The sequence below is a fragment of the Echiichthys vipera genome (genome assembly GCF_963691815.1).
Source record: "Echiichthys vipera genome assembly, chromosome: 22".
Lineage (NCBI taxonomy): Eukaryota > Metazoa > Chordata > Actinopteri > Perciformes > Trachinidae > Echiichthys > Echiichthys vipera.
The window spans coordinates 11,268,544-11,294,717 of NC_139847.1; the positions used below are offsets into that span (position 1 = coordinate 11,268,544).

Below are 26,174 nucleotides of genomic sequence, written 5' to 3' on the forward strand. Positions count from 1 at the left end.
AACAGTTGAATAGATTCAGGCATTTGATTTGATTTTAAAAATTGTTCATAAAGAATTGTGATACATAATTGAATCGACCAGTTTCCCACCCCTAGTTTTTATTGCAACCCCTTTTTTCATTTAGGTTCAAGGTTAAAAAACAAATCAATAATAAAGTACATACGCTTCCCGTTCGTACCTCCTTGGCCTCACTGTGTATGATACCATTGCGCTGGGCGGTCATCTTTTTAGTACCATCTCGGACAAGAGTGAGGTAGTAGCCACTGCCAAAACATTTCTTCAGGAAGAGGGAAGAGCCACAGCAACGCAACTTGCCGTGGGAGATGATGGCAATGCGATCACCTAAGATGTCTGCCTCATCCATGTGGTGTGTAGACAAAATGATGGTGCGACCTGAAGAAACACAGGAAGAGAGACTCAATCGATGTCACCTAAATGGCCACAGGAGGAGTGCTCGGTGTCTGAAGTAGTCTTCGTTTGTGTGTGAGTCATAGTCATGGAGTAGAAAAAATAAACACTGGTTTGCAAATATATAACAAATGTCAAGCCACATTGTTTGTCTTGATTACTTTTGTTTTAAAAAAGAAGCCTGATGACGAAATGATGCCACGGATCAAAAGTAAAATACAAGCCAATATCACAATCTGTCCCTGCATGGTAGTCACTTATCCCGTTATTGCCAACTCCACAGCGTTTTTTACCCATGCTTATCCACATGGCAACAAAGCAAACTCCAGAGGAGTGCGTGGGTGGGATTCTGGGACAAAATTAAAATTATGATAAAGGCCACCCTAGGCCTACTTTCCAGCATTTCTATGAGACTACATTTTATTTTAGCTCACTCTTTTGTGCTGCGAGTCCTTTGATTTGAAAGTAAAGTTGTAATGACAAATACAGCATGCATTGCAAGGTTATTCACAGGTGTTCTAATCCTCCAATATCATGCTGTATCAGACAATACATATTAATTATCACCTACCCCATAAATCAGAAAAAGGACTAGACCTGCAATGAAGTCACAGCATGGTTATGTCTCTGCAGTCAGCATGAAAGCAATATCACAGGGTACTGATTAACTTTTGATCCAGTTATTTTAAAAGCAGAAAACATTTAACCTTTGAAAAGACAGTATTAGCTCAAGGGAATTCATTTATTTTAGAGCTAATTAGCCCTAAAGAGTCAACAAAAAAACATTTTTTGTTTTTTAGCCATGCTACTTGGATGAATCTGTAAATGGTAATGCCTGTGTGATGGTCAGTTGATGGGTCCACCACTTTGTTCAAGATTTAAGTATCACAACTATTGACAGACCATTTGGCTCACACGTGGCAGGTATGAGATGATAACTGACAGAACTGAACTAGCATTCTCCGACCAGCACAACGCACAAAGCTCAGGAAACTCTTAAACTGATTCAAACTGCCAGACTGTTAATATATTTTCTAAAATTGATTGGTTGCCGGTCTATCCAACTGTGTACAGAAGCATTTTGCACCGCTGCTGCACTGTTGATAATGCCCCTTGGAAACCAAAATGAACGTTCCAGACTAATTTGAATTTAAAAATTAGAATATACATCCAAAAGTATACTTGAAGCTTAAACATCAGCATGTTAGCATTTAGCTCACAGCACTGCTGTGCCTAAGTACAGCTTCACAGTGTCGATAGCATGGCAGTAGACTCTTGTCACAAATGTATACAATGTTGTTTACAACTGTTGACAGAGATTACCGGTGTGTCAAATCAAGCATATCAATCTCAAAACAGAGAAAAGAGAAGCACTCTCAGTTAGCAGCTGACTGGATGGGATTTTTATACTTTGTTCAGTGAATTTGGTGTTTATTTCAAAAGGTTAGGTACTCTGCTGAGCCTTGCAGCTTTTTTTGCACTGAGCTAGTTAAATTTGTATCCTCACAGTTCACATTATCCCAGGGACAAGGACACATTCAGAGGTCATTAACTGCAGCCCAGTGCAGCCATTTTGCTTAGCCAACTATTTCCACTCCGTCTCCTCTCCTCCAACCTCTCCCACTTTTTTTTACCTCACCACCAGCTGAGCTGTTAAATCCATCCCTTCTCAGTTAAGTATTGCTGCCTTATGCTATGCCAAGCAAGTCTGGATCCCTCTAAATACAAACTACAACAAAATGCCCAGGTTGAATGACTGCCCACAACCCAGTCAATTTAACATATGGGGGGAAGCTATGCTTATGAAGGGGTGGTTGAGGAGATTGCTTGAGGTTTAGTTTGACTAAGCCTGCCCATTTTGTATGGGATGCTCAAACTCATAGATGATATTCCTGGGGATTAGTTGTACTTTACAAGTGAAACAAAATTGAATTGCACTCATCATCCATGATTTGGGAGTAAAATAAATGTGTTTGGACTGCAGATGGCTCACAAAGGTATTCTGATTTATAGTGTGTTGTGGTGCATCACAGCACAAAGTGATATATCAAATGGAGTTCTGTTCTCAGGTAAATTGGTAGTACTCGCACTACATACAGTAAAGTGAGGATGAAAATCTGGTTTCTGTTATTGACTTCCTTCCCTCTAAATCAAATTGATAGAAATGGATTTCACAGTGGGTGAGTAAGCCTGGCCACATATTTTGTACATTGGCCCTAAGATGAATAATTGGACAAAACTGAATTAACTTCTGTTTGTGGCAATCATCCATCCATTAGCTATACCTGCGTATCCTTTGAAGGGTGTGTGTGTGTGTGTGTGTGTGTGTGTGGTGGGGGGGGGGGGATCCCAGCTGACAGTGGGTGAGAGGCGGGGTACATCCTGTCCAGTGTGCCAACAGAAAACCAGTTATGCTTACATTTACACCCAGGGGCAGATTAGGCTAAACTGCATGTTTAAGACTGTGGGAGGAAACCGGAGCGAAACCCACGCAGGTGTGGTAAAGGCCACAGCCGGAATGTTTGAACCCTGCAGTCGATTTACAGTAGGTCAATACATTTAAAAATTAGCTTGACACCATTTGCATTCTGCCCATAGAGTTAAAAGAAACAGATGGGCTGGTTGTTTCAATTAAAACAACCAAATATAATATTAACAGACAGGTAAAAAATGCAGCTGCATGTTCAATATGTTTTGTTCACTGTTATATTTTAACAATTGAAACTCAGACATTGTGCAACTACTTGTTGAAGGTTACATAGGTTGAAAGAATATTTTTCTGTGCAAGTCTGTTCAGTGTCATCTTAAATGTTATATAATGGTCCAGTATGGTTGAATGTTTATAGCTCACTCTGGTCTTCCCCTCCACCCTCTACAACATATTATTTTGAATATGTTTGATTTAACACATTGGTAGTTTTATCCAATAAATCTTCAGAGTGGCTTTTTTTCTATGTCATGAGAACGACTTACGTAAGATCAAATAAAGAAAAACAGGCTGGATGCCATTTGTACTGCAAAATTGGCTTCAACCCCACATTCATTTGTATTCCTGGGAAAAATGCATTATCTATGGTATTTCAGCTTTTCAAAAATGCCTGGGAAAATGCATGTCACTGCAATCATAGTCTTTAATAAATAGAATTGCTACAAACTTTATTAAGTTTGAGTACTCTAAAAATATGAACTACCACATTTTCTTTGCACCCCTTGTGTCTATGAAACTGAATCATCTTCCTTGTGTCAGGTGTCAGGTCTAATCTCAAAGTAAATGCAACACTTAGTACTCACTGCTGCTTCCGTTATATACTGTTTATGGCATTTTGGAGGACCTGGTTTATGTAATTTCAGTGCATAACTAATAATTAAATCCTGATAACGTAACTTCAGGGGTGTTAATGTTTTTACTTCCAGTGATCACATGGCTGCTGATAGAAGCTGTTAAAATGAGAGTCAGTGGAAGTGAGTAACAAGTTCCATTAGCTATGTAATTTAAACAGAAAGGTTGTGTATCATGCCATGTCTATAAAATAAAATGTCATATTTATATGGCAGCAAAGAGCTCTGTAAGGTAAAAAAAGAGAGACCAGGAGGCAACATCATCAATTAAAACCATAGAAACGTTGATATAAAAGATGCTGTTGCAGCAAAAACACACAAGGCTGAAAACATAAGGCTAAATGTATAAATTCCATTACATGAATATCATCATCAAGGTTCATACTGTAACACAATGAGTGGGGAAAGTAAAAGTAACTCACTTCCCGTAATGGATAATCCTTCAAAATTCCTGATTTGATTTCCTAATTGTTTTTTAACTAAAATCTTCCCTTTCTACTGTAATTTTAAGCCTGTACTTAATTGAATCAACACAATTCCCTCTTAGGGCAATCTGGTCAATCAGTATGTGAAGAACCTGCACGCTTAATTAGTTATGAAGAACCACAATATGAAGTCCAATTTCAGCCTTCACCTTTTCATACAGAACAAATAGACTGCCTGCAGCCTTTTTTCCTTAATGACAAACCTTAGTAACACTGTAGTGCCAATAAGACTAGAGAGACATAAAATATGACTCATTACACCAGCCAGGATGTGGGTGTTCTCATTATAACAGAGTTATCTCCACCTCCCAATTGGAGTAAAAAGACTTGATTAGAGAGAGAGAGGAGCTAATGACACAGTGAGGGCGGAATGTCACTCAATGCACATTAAACATTTAGACATCTGTTGAGAGTTGTGTGTTACTATAATACACATGTCCTGCTTAAGGCCACTAGTAACCACAAAGGATATAAGGCCAAAGGGTGACAAGCTGACTGACTGGGCAGAGAATTAGGGACTCTGTTAAATAGCAATGTCATTTAAAGCTTCTTGGATTCACTTGTCATCGTTCCCATTTCAATCAATTCCACAAGTGCCACAGAGGGCAGGGCAAAAAAAAAAAAACTTCTGCTAGCTACCCTTGAGAGTTCATTACCTTAATAGTTTTAATATTGGATTCATTTGAGCCATTACGGTTTAAGGTTTACCTTGAGGTCAGCTCAGTTTCTGAAAGTTTCTCAGTTTGAAAAGAATCAAACACACACTCTGTGCATGACAGTAAATTCTACAAACATTGAGCATTCCAAAGTTTTTAGTGGAGCCTTGGGTCAAAACACTGATTCCATACCTTGTTTGTATTTTAACAGCAGTTCCCAGATACCCCTTCGGGCATAAGGGTCCACCCCAGCTGTAGGTTCATCTAAGATGATGATTTTTGAGCCGCCGACAAATGCTATAGCCACAGACAGCTTCCTCTGCATCCCACCTAGAACACAGAACAATCGCCATCAGCTATAGTATCCTAGTAATATATTTTGTCTTCGACACATGCTTATATGACAAAAAATGAAAACCGCAACTGACAAGAAATGGATACTCATCTTTGTCCTGGGTATTCTGCCTGTAATCAGTAAAAAATCCTACACCGCCATCTGTCAACATTAGGTTTCAGATGTATAATGGACACAATATTGCGAACTGTTTATGGACCAAATCTGTCAAGATTTACCTATCCAGCTTTATTGTCTTTTGCTTGGTGGTATAAAATGATTGATGGCAGGGAAGTGGATACACCTTCCTCGGGTTATTCCAGTCTCCACTCTCATAGCGAGCTCTTCAAAATGCATCAAATGTAGTGCTAATGTAGTGGAAATGTCAGCATAGATCAACCTTGAAAGTCATATTTCAGTGATTTTGCTCACAAGCAATCCGTGACCGAGGACAATTTATCAAGTAGGACTTGCTCATGCCCCCCAGACAGTGAATTACAACTTGTGACATGCAGGTACAATGCCTGTGTACGTGGAGACAGCTGCATGCACATGGCACTGGCAGAGGAACGTCAAAACAAGGCAGCTTTATACTGAATAAAAAGGATAATCTACAGATGCTATTCCATCCCAGGGGAAATAAATGCACCAAGCACTGAAACTGGACAACAAATCAAATATAATAAGAAATAATTCACATATCTGCATAATTTAACATTAAAAACATGTCAACATACAAGCATATAGCAAAGACAAACCTGATAGGTTCTTAGCAAGATCCTTCCGCTTATGTGGTAAACCAACATCCTCAATCATCTGTTCCATCTCAATTTTTACCTCATCGCGGCTGCGTCCTTTCAGCCTGGCGTAGAAGTAGATGTGCTCTTCCACAGTCAGCCTGTAAAGGTGAAAATAATATCATATGGCCCATCTGAATGACATGTGAGGCGGCACAAGTGACAAAAGAGACCATAACCTGCCAGTTATTCATATGTAAGTGTTTGAAATGTCCAAGATGTCACATTTATGAATCTTGTAAGATGATCTGTCGTTAGGAAAAGTCTTGAGTTTCATCATAGCTGCCTCACAACTGGAATCATAATATGTCCTATTGTCTATCTCTACAGTTGCATGAATATTTTAAATCTACTTAATATAGATGCTTTGACTGTCTGGGATTAATATTAATGAAAGTAATTTGCAGGTGCTTAGCCATAATTGTGATGTAGGACTTGTGTCGAGTTGCAATCAGTTTGTGGAGAGAGAGAGAGATAGAGGGGACACTAAAGGTGAAATAAAAAAACGAATAATGGTTGGAATGATGCCATTAGGAGAAATTTAGTGGATGGAGTGAGCAAAGTTAATTTAATTTTTTAGGAGAAAAATGGAAAGGAATAATGATGTGTTGATGTGAAACATAAGCCGAGACTGAGCCCTCATTATGCATATTAGTAAATTGTTATGCTCTTTTTTCCCCTTTCTTCCTTTATTTAAAGACACCAGAAGCAACACATATTAAACCAATAAGCAATGGAGAACATGGATGGCTCTGCGAAAGTCACTCACTCATTGAATAAGACATTGTGCTGTGGGCACATTCCCAAGTACTTTCGGATCCTGTCCATGTCAGTTTGAATGTCATGTCCATTGATGAGAGCTGTTCCTGATGTAGGTGGGAACAGTCCTGTCAGAATTGACCTACAGAGAGAGAAAAAAGACATAAAGAAGATACAAATATCCTGATTATAAAGCTTGGAGATAAATTCTGCTCGTTCAGCCTACAGTGATATCATACATGGCCTCTCCAAGAGACTGAAATCCATTGTAGTGACAGCAACTGAAGTCATTAATTATCTATTCATTACTTAAGTTGCATGGGCAGGCAATTTCCATACCTCAAACAAAAGATCATAAAATGCAGCAAAAAACATAAATTTAGACTTCAACAATATTTAATATTGAGTGTTTTGGTTTAAGGCAGTGGGAAAGTATGCAGGGCGTGAAAACTTTTTGTGTATATCCCCGAAACAGCTACATGAAAATTTAAATGTTGACACAAGCTCAACTGTAACACTACATTTAACAGAAAGACAATGTGCTCTGGAAATGCACCCACACATAGCTTTGGTGTGTGACAGAGTCCTTCCTCTGTCCTCTGTTATGTTTTGTTGCAGTTGCTCAGAGTAGATGTCTTCCTGTCATCCTAAAACCATCCCAACCTTTCCACACATTTTTTTAACCGCAATTAGATAAGTTCCACTATCAACACAACAGCTGACTCTGTCTGATAAATCTCCTCTCAGAAGATGTTGCTAAATGAAAGCAGTGAGCACTGAAGTAATGACAATACAGTACAGTCAGCATTGTGTAAGTTAGATTAGTTGCACCCTGTGAAAATACATGAACATTGAGCCAAGTGGCAGAGCATTGGAGAAATAGATAATGCAACTCACATTGTGGTTGTTTTCCCGGCTCCATTGTGGCCAAGAAAAGATGTAATCTGATTCTCGTAGAAGTCCGTGCTCAATCCATCCACAGCAAGCTTCTTTCCAGTCTTGTAGATTTTTACAAGATTGCGGATTGAGACGCCTGGTTTCATATTGGGTGGTGGTTTTTCCAGATACTCTTTAGAGACAAATTGATACATTCATATACACACACATATATGATGAGAGAAATGAGCATTAAAGCAAAAAATGTGTTTTAAAGATCCAAATGTAAACTAAAGGTATTAAAGCCCTTCTTCAAGAAATGTTAAGAACTAACATAAGATAGCTTTGATGCTGCAAAAACTTGTGTATATCAGTAACACTGGAATAAAACAAGCTTTTTTAAAATTCATTAAGTAATTATCCTTTTAATAATTATTGTCAAAAAACAAATTGGACCTTTACAAAGGCAAAGAAGAAAACACTGCTGAGCACTAAAGACAAACATAACAAACCTTATCTCACTCCCTTGAATGTTAATTGGAAATTGTTTTTTAATTAACAAGTTTCAAACTTGAAACTCACCTATGTTTCCCACAAAGCACCAAGCTCCATTATCACCCTGACAAATAAAGTGCTGTTTTTTTGCGACCTATCCCTATTAATTGACAATTCTTATTCAAACTATGTTTCTTATTGTACATGGCTGAGCTGTTGAGAATGTGAGAGATACATAATAACTGCCTGTTACACTACAATACACACCAAAATTGAGAACTGAAAATTATATGGCAGTTTACCTTCATGTACAGTGGAGTCCGTCATCAAGCCAGGGTCCACGTCAGTACCCGAGGCTGTCCCACACCAGTATGATGCAGTGAAAGGGAAGTACCATGGCTTAGGGATTCCATATTGGCCTGGGATCAAGATTGGAGAACATTATTCACTTTTTTAGTAACAGCTTGGCTTGGGGGGTATGATATTATACAGTATGTGCATGTTTCCTAGCAATCCTGTCTTCTTTTAATTACAGTCGTTGAAGAAGCATCAAGAATATCCTGTTATGTTTACATTGGACATGTAAATTACACATCATCAACTTCACATCACTTGCACGAGTTTGCCCACTTGAGTTGAATTTGGCATTTGCGCCAGCCACCAAGAATTTGCCCCTATCTGCACATTTTTATTGACTTTGTATGTAATCACTCTGCACAATTCACATTAAATGCGGGCAGTCTGAACACACCATTAGGACTACTGCATCAGCAATTTAGTAAGGCTGGTTTATGGGATCTTTTGCATTAAAAATACATTTAATCTTTTGGAGATGTGACAGTGGTAAAGAGTGTACAAATAAATTAATACTAATTAATCAGTGTAAAAATGAATACCTGGAAAGACATTCTCAATGTACCAGGTGAGAATCCAGTAAAAAACAGCATCAAAGAACATCATGATGATGGACACAATGAAGGTGTAGCGTTCTCCCTCTTCTGGACTCTTGTGGATGTTGTACCACTGGATACCGATGCCTTGCTCCTCGTACTTGGCAAAGTTCTCACAGCCATAGCCAAAGGCTACACATGACAATAAACTCTGCAAATGAAATATTTTCATGTCAAAACATCCATGATTAAGGGAGTAGTTTGACATTTTGGGAAATGTGTTCATTTACTCTCATGCTGAGAGTTAGATGAGAAGACTGAAACAAGTTACTTTATGGATGATAGATACGTAGAGTACTTGGAGCCAGCAGCTGATTAGCCACAGCTAGCATTGTGGCCAATAAATAGTCACATAACCAACAGTCAATTGTCCATTTTACACAGGTTTGGAAGCATTTAACAAACGATAAATAATGTGTGCTGGCTTTTGCCCTTTGTTTCCAGTCTTTATGCTGAGCTTAGCTAACTAGTTGGTGGCTAGCTACATATTTAACGCACTAAGGTAAGAATGGTGTCAGTCTTCTAATCTTATTCTCAGTAGGAAAGGAGTGTATTTCCCAAGATGACTTTTAAAGGCAATTAAGTATGGTCTCAAATAAAATTGAATTAAATAATTCAGGTGATGACTTAATATTACCATTATCACACTCAACTGATCAATAAACTGTTGTGGCAGACAGTAAATGTTCAGTCCACAAAGGCATCAGCTGGTTTAATTGCTGTGTTGCCTTTGTGAACATCTCTGAGGACTTTATTTTAGACGGGAACAAAAATGGAGACCAACATGTGTGTGTGTGTGTGTGTGTGTGTGTGTGTGTGTGTGTGTGTGTTCTAAAAACCAGGATTTGTTGGAGCTTTCATACAGTAGGAAATTGCAAATGATGCTTTGCCCGTGAGACATCATCTGCTGTGGCCTATCACTCTGCATTGCCATGTTGCCTGCCAGCTGTTTTATCACGCCTCATTTGCTCACAGCATTTTCACTTCGCCAGGAGCAGAATTTCGTTGAAGCTTCAGAGATGAACAATTGTGGATGCGTCTACCCAATATTACATTACCAGGCAGAGAATCTAGAAAACGCTGCAGTAACACCATACCTCTAGCCTTGCTGCTATCACTGCTGGCAACTTCCATTGCCCATCTACTGACAAGCAATCAACAGTGAGTCAGTAGATGAGGGGTGACAGCAGGGCTAGCAGGCACCCATCCTTGACCTCAATATGAATGGCCACAGGAGCCACTTATTTGGCTTTCAAGAAAAGGGCATGAGACGGGAGCCTATTCTATTGAACACATGTCAACACTGCAGATTCTGCCACCATTGAGCTGGCTGCAGACAAAGAGGAAGATTCATCAACCTTCCAGCTCTTTCCAGGAAGTCATTTACAGGACATTTTTGACAAGTAGCGCTGGAATGGCAGACACAATCACAACAGAGACAAATGAGTTTCTGTCCTAAGAAGTTTCCTTTAAAAGCTTTAATAGGCAGTTCTTAGTCTCACATGAAACTGTCAGAATACAAAGTAAAAAGAAAAGTGTTTCTCAGAGTGAATTACATTTTGAGAAACAAAGAGCAGGCGAGAGCTGCAATAATCATACCATTAACCAATTAGTCTATTGATATAAAAAAGGCAATTATTTTGATAAGCATATAATTGTTTTAGCTTTTCCAATGTGAAAGTTAGCAGCTTGCATATTTTGGGGTTGTGGCCTATTGGTCAAAAAAAATCAAGCCAATTAAAGACCCAAAATTGAATCAACAAAATTGTATGGGCATTTTTCACAATTTGATGACATTTTATAGACCGAACAATTCAAGATTAAATTTATTGAGTAAATATTTTGGATTTTACTGAACATAAAATAACTCTAATTCTCTCTTGTTTCTATCTTATTAAAAACTGGAGGGTAAAGAAAGAGAAAAAAGTTGAATTACAGTAGGCACCTTGCTGTCTTATACACTGCCTCTAACTCTCCTTGAGCACACGGCTGCAATCCAAAACGGTTTATATAAATTTACGTGATCTTTTGAAATTTGGTTCTGATTAAAGACTTAATTTTAGTGGACAATGTGAGGGAGAACTTGTATGCCTTGGAACAATGTAGACACAGAGACACACAGACATACACAGAGACACACAGACACACACACGTCTCTGATTAAGTGTGAGGATGAACTTGATAGTGGTTTGGTCAGAGGAACATTGCTCATGCTAATTAGAGGGCTAGAGGGCTATCCATCTAGCTGGAGCAGGGGAGAAAAATCTCAGTGCCGGGGGGAGGAACTAGCAATGGCACTTTGTGTAGAGATTAAATAAAGTTTGCAGTGCTTTATATGTGAAATGTCTACCTAACTGGCATTCAATCTGTAAAAGGAAATGGTCTTAAACGTTTTTCGAAAGGAAAAGAATGGCCACACTCAAAGATGGGTGATTTCAGCCAGTATGTTTTCACTGCTTGTTGGCAAAAGCAAGGTTTACAAAGTGTCCGAAGATGAAAGCAGAAGAGACTTCAGTCAGGTGTCAGTGTAAGTTATTATTGACTGCCACTATTTCAATTGGATGAATAAGAAACATGACACTGTTTGCTTTCTCCGCCAATACCTGATACCACAATGAAATTGACAAATAAGAAAACATGACCTGATTGAAATTCAGGGAAGATACACTTGCACACACAGCAATGAAGATTCAAGATTTTCTGTCTTTGTCTGCAGAAAGGACAGCCTGAGGACAAATGATACCGGCACCACCATAAAGGTCAGGTAGAAAGGCTACACTGAAAGTTGAGCAATGGTGTACTATTTATCTTTATCCCTTAGAGGATAGGAGAAAATCCCCAACTTCCTCACTGTGCCTGTCTAGGCTCTTCATTTATGTTAATGTTTCATGTTTCTGTCACATCAAAGTTCTTCAGGTTGGTGCCAAAATATGTTAGAACAAATGGAAACCAATGCATTGTGACAGTATGAATATTTAAAACAATTCCTAAATGCTTTTGTGTATATTCTTCACAGGACCCTTACATTCATCCCTCACACCTTATCATCAGGAGAATTGTGTGGGTAGGGTAAAGGCAAATCTATTACAAATATTATTGACACTGACTATGAATTCTTGTCCTTTCATAACATCCAGCACAAATCAAATCAGACTTGTGCCTGTTTGGATTTAAAAGGAAAAGGATAATGAAAAAATTAAGTGTGATTATAGTGACAAAAACATAACTTTGGTCAAAATAAAGTCAGACCTAATGTATAATAACAGCAGTGAAAGATATTAAAAATCATGTCAGAGCTAAAGATGGACTTACCACAACAACCTTGACCTGAAAACCCATGACATCCCTCCAGGCGTAGCAAAGAATGTGCGGCAGGTAGAGGACAAAGTAGATGAGGCCTCCGCACGCCGCTGCTAAGTTGGCCTTAGAGAAGAAGACGCTAATGAAGAAGCACTGAGTGATGGTGGCCAGGCAAAACACCAGCAGGAAGACAAAGATTACTGAGGGGTCGCTGTATTGTAGCACTTTGCCATACTGTGTCAGAAGGAACAAATGAGAGACAGAAATGTGAATTTGACTTTTTATGGTAGAGGAGGTTATCTTGCATATTATTATCAAGAAAATAAACAAATTAAAAAAATATGATTGGGATCAAGGATTTTTACCACACAGTAGGCAGAGTAAAAGAGTTTTGAAAAGATGAAATTATCTGGTCAATCAATATTTCTGATACACCTGAACATTTTTCCAGTTGACTGATATCCTATCGCATAATCTGAAAATCATTAAATATGTCACTCTTTTATTCTGCCAGTTTGAAGGAGGACCCCTCTCTAATTTTAGTGAGCTACTCGTGAATCTATCCATTCTCCCACATTACACCATGATTTCTTCCCCAAGCCTACAGTTATTCAAAGAGGCACTTGAATTTTTTAGCATAATGGTGCTATTGTAATGGATGCAATTATGATTAAAAACCTTATAGATGTCACTGTAACATGGAGTTGTATGAATGCTCATTACAGAAATGCTTCTAAATTTCCACAGACTAAATGAACTCTCAAGTACAACTGTGCTAGCGTCTTGTACAATTATCTCAGTTTAGAGCCTAGATTTCCCATCAGATTAACATCTTCATTATTTTAAACAAAAGTATCATTACTACTTGAGACATTATAGCTAAAGCTCTCTAAAAGTAGTGTTGGGTCCTCCTTGTTAAATCATATTTAAATCACCTTCAGTATAAGTGTAAGGAGGACAGCGCTGATGGCCAGCGGAAGCACACTGGACACTGCCCAGCTTAGCCAATAGATGGCACTTCTCAGGCCCATGATCCTCACTGTCTCCTTAAGCCTTGCCTCTTTCTCCGCAACGATGCCCTTAACGATCATGGCCACTGAGTAGATCCAGGCTAAAGTCAGGTATAAGGGGAGGGAGCTTGCCAAAGACCGGAGGAACCTGAAGGGTGGACGATCCCAGACCACATAAGACAGCGTCCCCATTTACATTTAGTAAGAGCAAGTCATCTGTATCTGGACACCTTATTAGGATAATAACATCAGGTTGCAAACATTTATATCTATATAGAAATTACTCAGCATGTCTGTTATCTATGGCCACCCTACTCCACTAACACTGTTTTATTTGACTAATCAAGTTGTTGATGCAATCAACAGATGTGAGTTTCCCCACAAATAATTACTTTACCACTTTAAATCTTGGATTTACCAGAGATTTCCTTGTAAGTTTCTTGAAAAAACATTATTCAGCGTGAAAAAGCATAATAAAATGACGAATCGACTAAAGAAAACTTTTCACTCACGTCTCACACAACAGATACACTCTCATATTATTCAATTCAGCTGTCTGCACCTCAGTCAGATTTGCATCTCCACAGCAACACAAGTGTAAACGTGACCTTAAGCATATAGTGTAAGTAGTTAATTATATAACAATGTATCATACCAGCAACTAGTAACTATGGCTGTAAGAGAAATGTTGAATCTGCCTAATATGGACATTTTTGAATTTTTTTTACTTTAGTACAAATGTAAATGTAACGTTCCACCAATCTCTCATAGATGGATCAATAATGTCTAATTTATTTCAGTTCTGTGTGCATGAGTGGTTTATGACATGTCAATAGCTGTCTTCCAACTGTGAAGGTGGTCTCTGATAATGTCATATGCATTCATTTCTCAGCGATCTGTGTTGTGCACAACAAATTAATCAAATTCTAAAGACTGAGTGTAACCATGAGAAGTTCATCATTTGGAAGGTGGTCTCACATTGTCAAAACAAGAACATACTGTTTGGGAGAGGAACTGTGTGTTGATCATCACTGATCATTGTTAGTTTTCATAAAACCAAACATGTTAATTTAGCTGGTTTGAGACTGGAGCCAAATGTAGGAACAGTGCAAATACATCTGGATGGCAAATAATAAATGCATTACCTCCCGTATAATGGAAGAGAAAACAAGTGCAAAGTGACACAGGACTCAGGTGCAGATGACAAAACTGGTTATTGTCACACCTAATCCAGATACAGCCTTATGATAATTACCATTTGATTTGCTATTATTATTAATGTGCTGAAAATGGCTGTGAAATTATCATTTAGAATGGGCCTGTGATCTGAATACACATCGTGTTTGCGGTTGCTCCTACAAGGCACTCAACTAACTCAATTTATTGTTATTAATGTTTACAAATTGTTGATAGCTTGCAAACACATTAGGCTGATGGGGAATTACATTCCACCCAGCTGTTCACATATCAGTTTTTATTTACCAGCCACATTTCCCAATTAAATTGCAAAAATTGATTATGCCGATCTTAAATAACCATCCTTTTTATTTCATTATCAAGGTTTACAAAACAAAGAGTCTTGGAGGATGTGTTATATTTGAAGGAGATTTATAATAATTCTGCTTAATCATATGTCAACTAAGGCACAAAGGTTAACTGGGCTTTGTGCATCCCTCAAGTCAAGCAAAACGTTTAGTCCCCAGAGGTTGTTGCTTTTCTCATCCATCCTTAAGTAGGATCATTCCACCAAATCATTACTTCAACAGTGAGATTAATATATAACCAACTTAAAACACATTCACAACTGATAAGGTATTTCCAGTAGGTAGAAATGAGCTAAATAAAATACATACAATACATTTTCTTCTGCCCTTTTTCTGAGAACAACTCCATTTTGCATTTTGTTTCAATTTTTTCCCCCCTCTCTCAACTTGAAGTATTTGGTGTACCGGGGTTCCTTACACTTAGTTATACCCTGCAAATTCAAGTTGACATAATGTAACATAGTGTACAGTGTCCCAGTGGCCAAAGATAATATATTTTCATTGCAATCATAATATACAGTACAAATCATTCACTTCTCAAATTACAGAAAAGATGCCTGCTTTATGTGTAAGACACAGAAGAAGAGGTGATGCAATTAAAGGAAATAAAAGGTCAATGCTATTGTCATGATTTTATTTGACTAAATTGCAGTTTTGGTTGCATGCTCAATTAACTAGACCGAGGAGGCCGATATAAAGAATGACAGATAATGATTTGATTCTTTGTTCATTAATTGGTTATCATTAATAACAGAAAAAGTACCAGAACACAAAGCATAAACAATTTTCTGCCCTGAAAGGCCTGTGAGAGCATCACATTATTTGGCTGGATGATTATTTTTCTTGGACCTGCTGCACTTGATAAGCTGTACTGCAGTATTTGTCATGTTTATCCTTTTGTTTTTAGCTGAAATTTAGCCTAGAGCTATTACTTAAATGAAAATAATTAAATACAAAAATAGGATGATGCAATTATCTCCAACAAAAGGATTAATTGAAAAAGGAGACTTTTCAAACAACTTTTGAAGCGAAAGTAAAACATATTCCTTTTTGGGGTCAAAATGTTATTACATAAATTTGTTGTATTCATAATGTATGCTCTGTGTTTTGATACCTTTCACTGAGGGACTCTTTTTTACTGACCTTAACCATGACACTTATGAGCATACAGGGAACTGTAAGCAGAACAATGTTCTCTGTGAACCTTGCAGACCAAAGGGCACCATTTTGAATGCCAACGGCACGCAGCACTTCCTTGAGCCTGAGTTCCTTCTCCAGCACGAGGCCTTTGATGGTCATGCACACAGTGTACATGAAGGCCAAGACCAGAAACATGGGGAGGATGCCTCCAATACTCTGGATGAAGCTGGTTATAAAGAAAGCATTCAAAAAGGAGTTAACACTGCCAGATGAGTGCCTGTGTGGTTTTAATCTGCTGCCTACTCCGTGTGTGTGTGTGTGTGTGTGTGTGTGTGTGTGTGTGTGTGTGTGTGTGTGTGTGTGTGTGTGTGTGTGTGTGTGTGTGTGTGTGTGTGTGTGTGTGTGTGTGTGTGTGTGTGTGTGTGTGTATGTAGAGAGACATATAGAGAGATTGAGATGGAGAGAGAGATGTTGGGTACTCAGCAAATATGCGTCATGATCTGTGACTAATACACATGTTGCACTGCCTGCCAGTGAATAAAAACATTTTGGGAGCAAAAAAAAATGTGTGTGGATTCTACAACTCCCTGTATTATTTTAGTTAGGTCCAAAACCTCTTGAAGAGTTTTATGTATATGCACTCCTCTTTTCTCTTGGTTGGTGATATCCAGAGCCCAAATTATGAATCAATTAGTCTATCAACAGAAAATAATGCATGTGTTTGGAATGCATAGACGTTCTGAGCTGCCCGATGCTGGGCCCCAGAACCAGAAGTGCTGCTTGCACCATTTGAGAACAGCTCATCCGATCAACTACACACTTAACACTCCACTCCCTTCCATCCACAGGGAAACATTGCAAAGATTGGCCAAGGACAGACATACATCCACGCATCCAGACACAAATGGACATGTATATGGCTAGATTTGAAATTTGTGACTGACGCTTTAAAAAGTAACAGGCCATAAATGTATTTCATTGTTAGGCGAAAAAACAGCCCAAATTACATACAGCACAAAGACACAGCACTTGTTGGGGGATTGGATGAATACCCCTATCACCTATCGATGATGCCAAGGCAGATTGCCGGTTGTTGTTTTTAGGGCGACTTTTTTTGGCCGATTTATACAGTACTGTGTTTTAGGCAGGTGTAAAACAATGCTATAAACTAAGAATGCTTTAAAAATTGTAAGTGTTAATAGTTTATTTTCAACAATTAACAACATGCAGTGACTGAACAGAAGAGAAATCTTAATCACATCAATATTCGGTGCGACCAGCCTTTGTCTTCAAAAGGGCATACATTCTTCTTGGTACACTTGGCACACAGTTTTTAAAAGGAACTAAGCTTGAAGGTTGTTCCAAACATCTTGGGGAACTAACCACAGATCTTCTGTGGATACCATCACTTCCAGGACTACTTGTTCTTATTTACGCTGGATATAGTTCTTAATGACATTGGCTGCATGTTTTGGGGTCGTTGTCCTGCTGCAGTATAAAGTTGGGGCCAATCACACGCCTCCCTGATGGTATTGCAGGATGGATAAGTATCTGCCGGTATTTTTTCAGCATTGAGGACATTTGTAAGAATGCAGCCCAAAATTTGCAAGGAACCTCCACCATGCTTCACTGTTTCCTGCAGACACTCATTATTGTGCCGCTCGGCAAAAAGTCCAAAGACCCTGCTGCCATTTTTCTGTACTCTAGTTCCTATGTATCTGTGTATAGTTGAGTTGCTTGGCCTTGTTTCCACGTCGGAGGTTTGGCTTTTTGGTTGAAATTCTTCCATGAAGACCACTTCTGGCCAGACTCCTCAGAACAGTAGATGGGTGGACCTGGGTCCCACTGGTTTCTGCCAGTTCTGAGCTGTTGGCACTGATGGACATCTTTCAATTTTGAAGGGAAATAATCTTGATGTATTTTTCATCTGCTGCACCAAGTTTCCTTGGCTGATCACTGCGTCTCATCCTCAGTGTTGCCCATTTCTTTGTTCTTCTTCAAAAGAGCTTGAACAGAACATCTTGAAACCCCAGTCTGCTTTAAAATCTGTGTTTGGAGAGACTTTGTTGATGCAGTATAACTTGTGTTTTGTTGCTGTGCTCAGTCTTGCCATGGGGTATGACCTGTGACATGAATCATACACAACCTCACCTAAGTAGCCTAAAATGTTTGCATACAGTAATGTGCAAACATTTTAGGCTACTTAGGGTATATTTCAACCAAATGGATGGATTTGGTGAGTTTTACAACAAACAAGAGATAAACTTGATTTCAGATGGTGTACGGTTGTATTTTTCTGTTTAATAGGGAAAATAAGTGTAGGAATGCATCATTACAGTTTGTGAGTTTATTTTGCTTATTAGTTCCTAATGGAAGTGAGACACAAGTGTTGTGTCATTCTAATGAAAACTCCATCTTTCTCCATACAGCCGTCTGTATGTAGCTAACTGGACAGCGGCTGCTAACCTGCCTTCACAAGGCTGACTGACGGCAGACATTTACTGAACCAAAATACGTAGTATTCCTGTCGGCTCCATCCACCATGTTTATGTATTGATTAATTGATCCCCTCCCCGCCCGCCTTCCATTGTTGTGAGTAAGGAGAATCAGGCTGTAGTGACATGCACACTGAGACATACTGTGAGCTGATCAATCAATAAAGAAACTGTTAATAAGTTTGACAGCGGGATATCTAAGTGATAACTGTCTATGTATAGATTGTGCTTCATTAGACGCTACAATACATACACCTGGGTGAATATTTCTAATATAGCTAATATACCGTATATTTAAACCCTACACTGCACTCCCTTGGGTCCTCAGCATTATATCTACCAACTGTGAAGTAGATTGGAAGAACGGTTCTTGAGATATCCTAATTACATACACACATAGTTTCCTTGCTTTATAGTTAAATTTAGATTACTTGATAATAAAGATAATTTACATACATACTCTATTTTAAAGGTTGCCTTTTTAATCTTATCCTTTATTCCCTCTGGTTTAGTAAAAGTAAATGGAAACCATTCTGTATATAGGGACATTTTAAAAGCATTAGGGACAATCAAAGCAATCCAAGTTTTATTCATGGACTCAATGCCACTGAGGAATTTTTATCTTCACAGTGCGCTAACCTTCATAAACTTGGTGCATCAGCTCAATCAGGCCATTAAGTACTGCATCTCATGCCAGAGATGATGTACGATTTGATGCTGTTACAACACAGTAAGGCAGTATTAAACTGGCTTCATAATGCCACCAAAATGCCATGTCAATATCTTCTCTGCTGTCAATAAAACAAAGTGCTTTCTTTGCTTTATTAGACAGTGAAGGAGAGTTATCAAATGGATTTTGACAAAGTATAGATTGCATATATCGCTTATGCTTGCATTCTATAAATACTAGGGATATACTGCAAGCAAAGCTCTATTCAGCACTGTACAAATGAAGCACAAAGTGAATACACAGTAAATGTCAGAATGTCACTTTTCTTTCAAGCTATTTAACATTCACAACTGATCAAAGTACACGTCCAGCACATTTTCCCGAAATGAATGGCCTTATTAAATCCTTGCCAAGTGAGAACAGTTCACTCAAACATCGCCTTTCTTTAATTGCTAGTTAGCTCAGCATAAGTGCTTTTTTTTTCAAAAGGTGAGTTTGAATATGTACTTTTTTATTACATTTTTAACTTATTTTCAAACACATTTCCATTCAAACTAGTCTTTCTATTATTTCACTGTGACAGCTTTCATTTAACTGGATAACTTGAATAGTAGCAATTTAACAAAGACCAGGCACAGTATATTAATTTTAAGTTCCAGTCTGGAGAGTTTGGTCAATAAAACAACTGATTATCAAAAGAAGTATACGGTCTTGCAAACACAATGAACATAGATCTACTGAGACCTTAGAGGAACTTCAGTTATATGAGAACTTGGAGGAGATAGACAGACTTCGAGGACACTTCCCCTGCCCTTGTGGGATGGCTCACTTTCAGACAAGGCCTCGATAAGCAGCAAGAAAAGATTGGATGACACACACTTTCTAAAAAGTTCATGACCCAGAGCAACTCAACCCAAAATGTGTTACAAGATTGCAAGACTAAAATTGCCTCCTCGAGTCTGGAAATCTAAACTTGAAGAGCTTGAAGACGATACAGTTTAACAAATAAAGCTACATATATTGGCATCTTTTCTAGAGAGGTAAGCAGCCTCAAGTTGCAAAGACATCAAGTTGAATACTAATTCTGGTATTATCTGCTCCCTATTCTACCCTAACATCTCTGTAACAGTTGACAGCCTGTGTGAGTTAACTCCTTCTGTGACGTCTAGCACTGGAGGGGGAGAGATCAGTCATGCACACCGTGTCTGACACTGACAACCTTGCCATCAGATGCTCTTGAATTATACATTTGTGGATCGATCAAGGGTGCTTAAGTAATAGAACTCCAAGCAGGTCTGTGTTACGGGGCTCCACTTACATTGGCAGCCTGACCTAAATTTAGGGAGGCTAGAAGACTGATTTCTTAGTAATCGAGAGATAGTAGAGCACAGCCTCCCCAGAGGTTGGTGTTGTAGGCTGAAAAAAAGCTTCCCATATACCACTGAGTTCCTTGGATGTCTGAAAATTAGCAATTTGTTGGAGGGAACAGACTTTATTATTAAACGTGGATTGCTGGTACAAATGATTATTTTGTACCTGCAGTACTTAGGAACCAAAATTTCATGTTTTGTTTTTTGTAAACAGCCAGATCCAATCTAATAATTCTATTATGTTCCGAGGAGTCCAGTATAAAGATTATTATACAATTTTAAAATCCATATCACAGCCATACATTTAGGAGAAAAATTATTATAACTGTTAACCACTGATAGTGAGGAATGCTTTCATTAGTCCTTGCTAAATACTTTGTGAATTATTCTAGAAATATAAATCACTGGATTTTAAGAGATTTAAAGCATTATTTGGTCAGTAGGGTCAAGACCTGTGAGGGATGGAAGCAAGCAAACAAGTTTTGTTTTGTGTTATCTTGTTATCTTTAGCAGGCAAAGTTTTACAGGAATTACTTTTTCTCCAACATTTTACAAAAACGGCTTTTGAGTTTTAGTCAAAAAAAGTTCCTACATTTGCATTTGTTTTTCAGTAAGCACAATATCAGCTCAAGCTTAAAAATGTTAATCCAGCAGTCGGAAAACAACCACGGAATGTCTTTGAGTATCTTCACCTTAATAATTCTGAAATGTCATTCCGCTAAAAAAGGGAAAAACGCTGTTTTATATTGAATTGTAAAAGCATCAGAACTGCAGTCTCTGCCATATGGCCTCTATCTGATGGTTTTAAATGCCAGGTCCTGAAAATTGTCACACAGGATCAAACAAATACATAAACAAACTCATTAATGCAGAGTTCTCATTGATCACTCTGCTTCAGTATTATTTAACATGTTGGCTACACATGCAGGCTTTGCATTAAAACAATTTAGAATCCATTTAGAACATATAGATACAATATATGGGCATCCTGGTATCCAAATTGGTAAAATCAATATATAGCCTATATTTTACATGTTTGTTCCGCAACTGATTCAGCTTGTTATGAGCTTCAGATGTCTCTACAATGTTTCACCCACTCTCAGTACTAATGCAGATATTAGGTTAATTCATTTCTTAAAATGGAAAAAAGCATTTTCGTCTCATATCCTCAAATTGAATAGCCCCCACACTCACTGTCGCCCTTTATTGCTGAAAACAGCCATAGATCTCACAACAAGCACATGTGAATGTGAAAGACCTACTGATGGGGAGCACAGTCTCAGGATCCAAACAAGAGATGCCTCTGATTCAGCATTGTGCAGTGGTGCAGAGGCTGGTGATAAAGGTACAGTTTATGTGATATCAGGGGCTGCAAGGGTCAGGCTTTATCCCACACACCATCTCAAGCCTGTGCACAATGTGAATATGAAGACAGTGGAAGCTAATACAGTTTGGTTATCTCAATTTTGAAATGCCAACAAGGTCAGCTGTGGTTGAAGTGGCCCAGATTGCTGGTAGTTCATTGGGGGGACTTCAGTCAGTGAGGAGGAAATGAGGAACACAGAAAGGATATTATTTCAAAGGCAGGTCTGATGTTAGGAGTGTTGATCAGTGTTAAGGTCATTGCAGATAATACTACCTTGCTTGGTTAAAGTTTATCAGTAAAGTAGAAATATTGTTTGTAAGATTGCAAGAAATGGAAAATGTTAGAATAGAAGGTCACACTACTAGAGTATTTAAACACAAACTAATTGTGTAGTAAGAGTTGTACTAGTACTAGTATCAGTATTAGAAAAGCATTTGATATTGCTTTAAATGCTGAATGAGGTATTGGCAAGTACGCAAGTCTATGTACCGATCAGATACCAAAGAATTTAGCCCAGAACATAATCTACTTGTAAGTAGTTTCCCCTGGATAAAACGGGTCTTCAAATTAATCAATTCTTCTTCAGCCACAGACACTACTGTTTTTACAGCGGCAAAGAAGAATTGACTTCCAGTTTAGTCTGCCAGCAAAGAGTCTTACAATAGTCAGAGCTAACGTTATTTGGCAATATATTACCCTGAAAAATCTCATCAGTAAAAAGGTGATGTGTACAGTATGCAAGGCTTATGGTTTGAGTGGTTAATCCAGTGTTCTAAATTTCAGTCGCGGTTGCACTTGGCATAATTAGGGGTCCAAGACCAAGGGGGCTAGGGCCATGGGATGCAAGCAGCAGCCTAGTACCAGTACCCTATTGTTTTCACAAGGATTTTTTTTTTTTCTTCCATAGGTAAAACTCATACTGCAGCCTACACCGTACAAGTTATGGAGGTAAAACTTTATACTTTAGTTCAGACCCCTGCACGTACAGAAGACACCAAAAATGACACATGTTGACCAGCAGGTGGAGCTATAATCAAGTTAAACGCGTTTTTGCCTGTAACTCCCACATCGTAACTCGCATACTCAAAATTCTTTCAGTCGTTCCCTGAACCTACAAGCATCTAGGGATATAGGCCACGCCCCTTTTCGCATTCACCTTTTTTAAATAAAAGGAAAAAAGGAAGTGCTGCGTATTTTCCTCAAATTGTGTCGGATCAAGACAAAACACGGCAATCTTGTTTCCTATGTCTTACTGGGGCCTTCTACAAATTTCACACCAACCAACTACTAGGTGGCGCTGTTATGCAGAACTCATAATATCTTAGCAATTATAAGTCGGATTAACAAGAAACTTAGAACAATAGTTTCTGATGCTCGTGTGAGGCTTTGAGAAAAATATGACATCAATCATCCAGGAGGTGGTGCTGTTATGAATATCACTCATACTGGAGCATTAACTGTACAAGTTATGGATACAAAACTTTCAGTGGATGTACAGTATAGACTGGTGCCCCCACAGAACACACCAGAAATGTCCCAAACCCTAACCCTATGTCCACCACAAGGTGGCGCTATAATCAACGAAAAGGCTTTTTGGCCTTTAACTTCCACATTGTATATTGCAAATACACTGTAGATTTCTTACATCCACATGTTTTCTGAAAGGACCTGAATCTTGGGATTTAGACGACGGCCTAGTGTTTTTGCAGACAATTCCAAAAAAAAAAGAAAACCTATTTTTTCAAACTCCTCCTAGGTTAAGAGCCTGATCACCATGAAGCTTTGCAGGAATTATCCTTTAATCATCTTGATGAAAAGTTATCAAAATAATTGTAATAGTCCAAAACATGGGTCTGTTATGAAGAAACAACTTCCTCTATGTTGTACTCATAACAGGAAGCATTGTATATCTTCAATAATTAGTCCTATTAACATCAAACTCAGATTGGTGGTTCTCCATGGAAACTTCAGGCTCTGTGCAAAATTTGAGGTCAATCGGACCTCAATTAGTTGGCGCTGTTACACAAAAATATTCAAACCTACTTTTGCAAACTCGTCCTAGGACAAGAGTCCCATCAGCATGAAATTTTGCACAAATAATCTTTAAAACCATATGATCAGAATTTATCAAAAGAATTTTCATAATCCAAACAATACAAAATTATAGAGGAAAGACTTGGTACATTGTGGTCAAAACAGGAAGTGGTGCACTACTTTAAAGTAGTTTCTCTGATTATCGCACAACTTGGAAAAGTTATTTCCCAAGCCGCACTGAGGGTCTGTGCAAAATCTGACATCAATCCGCCACAAGCTGGGGCTGTTATGCAAAATTGAGAAATGCATGCATTAGGTGAACAAATGGAATATCTACTAATTCGAATACCTACGCTTGCTTTTTCAAACTACGATCTGTGCTGCGTTCCAGCTGCGACTTGCATCGTGCCCATGAACCTTCCGGTCCGAATTGCACTTGGGGCTTTGGGCTGTTGTATGCACTGGTAACATGTTGTTACTCGGTATGTGCCGATATCGAAGTTCAGGTATCGGGAAGGGGAAAAAAATTGTCGGAACATCTCCCTCAAATTATTTTCTGTTGTATAAATTGTCAATATAAATCAATTCATTAAATAACTGCAATTTACCCCAAATTTCCAAAATTAATAAACTAAATTGATTACTGCTAGTGCAACCACATATACTTTTTATGTGGCTTAAAAGGTAATTTCTTTCCACTGATTCTACATACGTGTATATTATTCATCTTATATTTCCCAGGTGGAGACCATTTTTTAATTCTGAAAGGCACACTGGTAAGAAACTTAATGCTGAGATCAGATGAGACCTTTTTCTGAACTGAGAAAATAGCTCCAGCAGACTGCAAACACGTTGCTGCACAATATTCTTTCCTTCCCTTTGGCTGGCAACCCCACACAATTTGAGATGAAAATAATTACCACCAAGGTTTGTCCCCATCATGCCTCTCTGTGTTGTGGCGCATCTTTCCTTCCTGTGATTTCCCTCTCAATTATTTATGAATGAAATAGCAGTTTTCAAGTGTTAATAATTTATATAAATGCCCCAAATGGCTAGACAGTTGAAAGTGTAAATGGTGGAGGGACTGAGGGTATTGCTGTGTTTTATGGCTCCAATTTATTTTCTGTAATTATTAATCCTTTGTGTTAGGCAGATGAAACTGAGACAATGGGACAGGCAGTATAAAATAAGATGTACCATGACGGTCTATTTCAGGTCATTATCACATCAATGACAAAGCAAAGAAATCAGTGCTTTTTATTGGAATAATCAGGTATGGTAAGATGATGCACAAAAAGGCAACAGTGGGGATGTAAGTCTTCTTCGAACTGCCTCATGTCTACTCGCTAATGAATAGAGGGGATGATTTTGGGTTGAAGTTAAATTGTCAAAATCCCTCTCGGATGAACATCTCCACTAGGTCCAATATTTAGATCAACGTCCCTCCAATTAGTTCTTCTGACACCATCACCTATTGCCTGGCATGCCAAACCAAGTGCACCCACTTAGACGGTTATAACAAATATGAAATATCTTCAACTAAAGCAGCTAAAAAAAAATTCAGTGAAGTGTGTAAACGCCTTACATGTGAATATATTAGAAGGGAAGCACTTCCTAAGCAACAAATAGAAGCCCCAAATGATGATAGCCATTTTAATAAAGCCATTACATTGAATATGTATTTCATAGCACTGATCACTTATTTTTTCCTATGTCTCCAAGATAAACATGTGGAACAGAATAGGGCATTATCATTCAAAACATGTAAACATTAGCAGCCCAAAATGCCTCTTCAATATGAAGTCATCCAAAGCATATAATATTTTAAAATTAGGGCCCTAATCTCTGGAACTCCTGTTTCCCACGGGCTGTGGATATTTGTGTCTACTGAAAGGAGTGTATTGTGTTGTTGGACTTAAATCTCCCTGGTAATTATCTTTTCTCTTGATGGCATCACTGGGCTTTTCTTTTATTAATGGAGATCATAATGTTGTGTGGATGGGAGTAATTTCCTACACTCTGAGGAAATCTTTGCTGTGGGAGATTAAGACTGATACCGCATAATGTCTGTCCCTAGGTGAATGATCTAACATGATAGAAGCCAGTGCCATCAATAGATACACAACACAGATGGAATCCTGCCATC

The 26,174-nt window shown here is 38.4% G+C and overlaps 1 protein-coding gene across 1 annotated transcript in view; it reads right to left on the reverse strand.

Annotated features, from left to right (window-relative positions):
• Positions 1-26,174, reverse strand: part of LOC310964107 (phospholipid-transporting ATPase ABCA1) — a gene marked incomplete at both ends in the record, with an annotated part of 149,223 nt that overhangs the window by 87,062 nt on the left and 35,987 nt on the right. Inside the window, 9 exons of the mRNA XM_083937104.1 lie at positions 179-393; positions 5,081-5,218; positions 5,981-6,120; positions 6,789-6,920; positions 7,676-7,847; positions 8,452-8,568; positions 9,046-9,250; positions 12,412-12,633; positions 16,097-16,319. Coding sequence (XP_083793230.1) covers positions 179-393; positions 5,081-5,218; positions 5,981-6,120; positions 6,789-6,920; positions 7,676-7,847; positions 8,452-8,568; positions 9,046-9,250; positions 12,412-12,633; positions 16,097-16,319 — 1,564 coding nt within the window. The remainder of the gene's footprint in view (positions 1-178; positions 394-5,080; positions 5,219-5,980; positions 6,121-6,788; positions 6,921-7,675; positions 7,848-8,451; positions 8,569-9,045; positions 9,251-12,411; positions 12,634-16,096; positions 16,320-26,174) is intronic.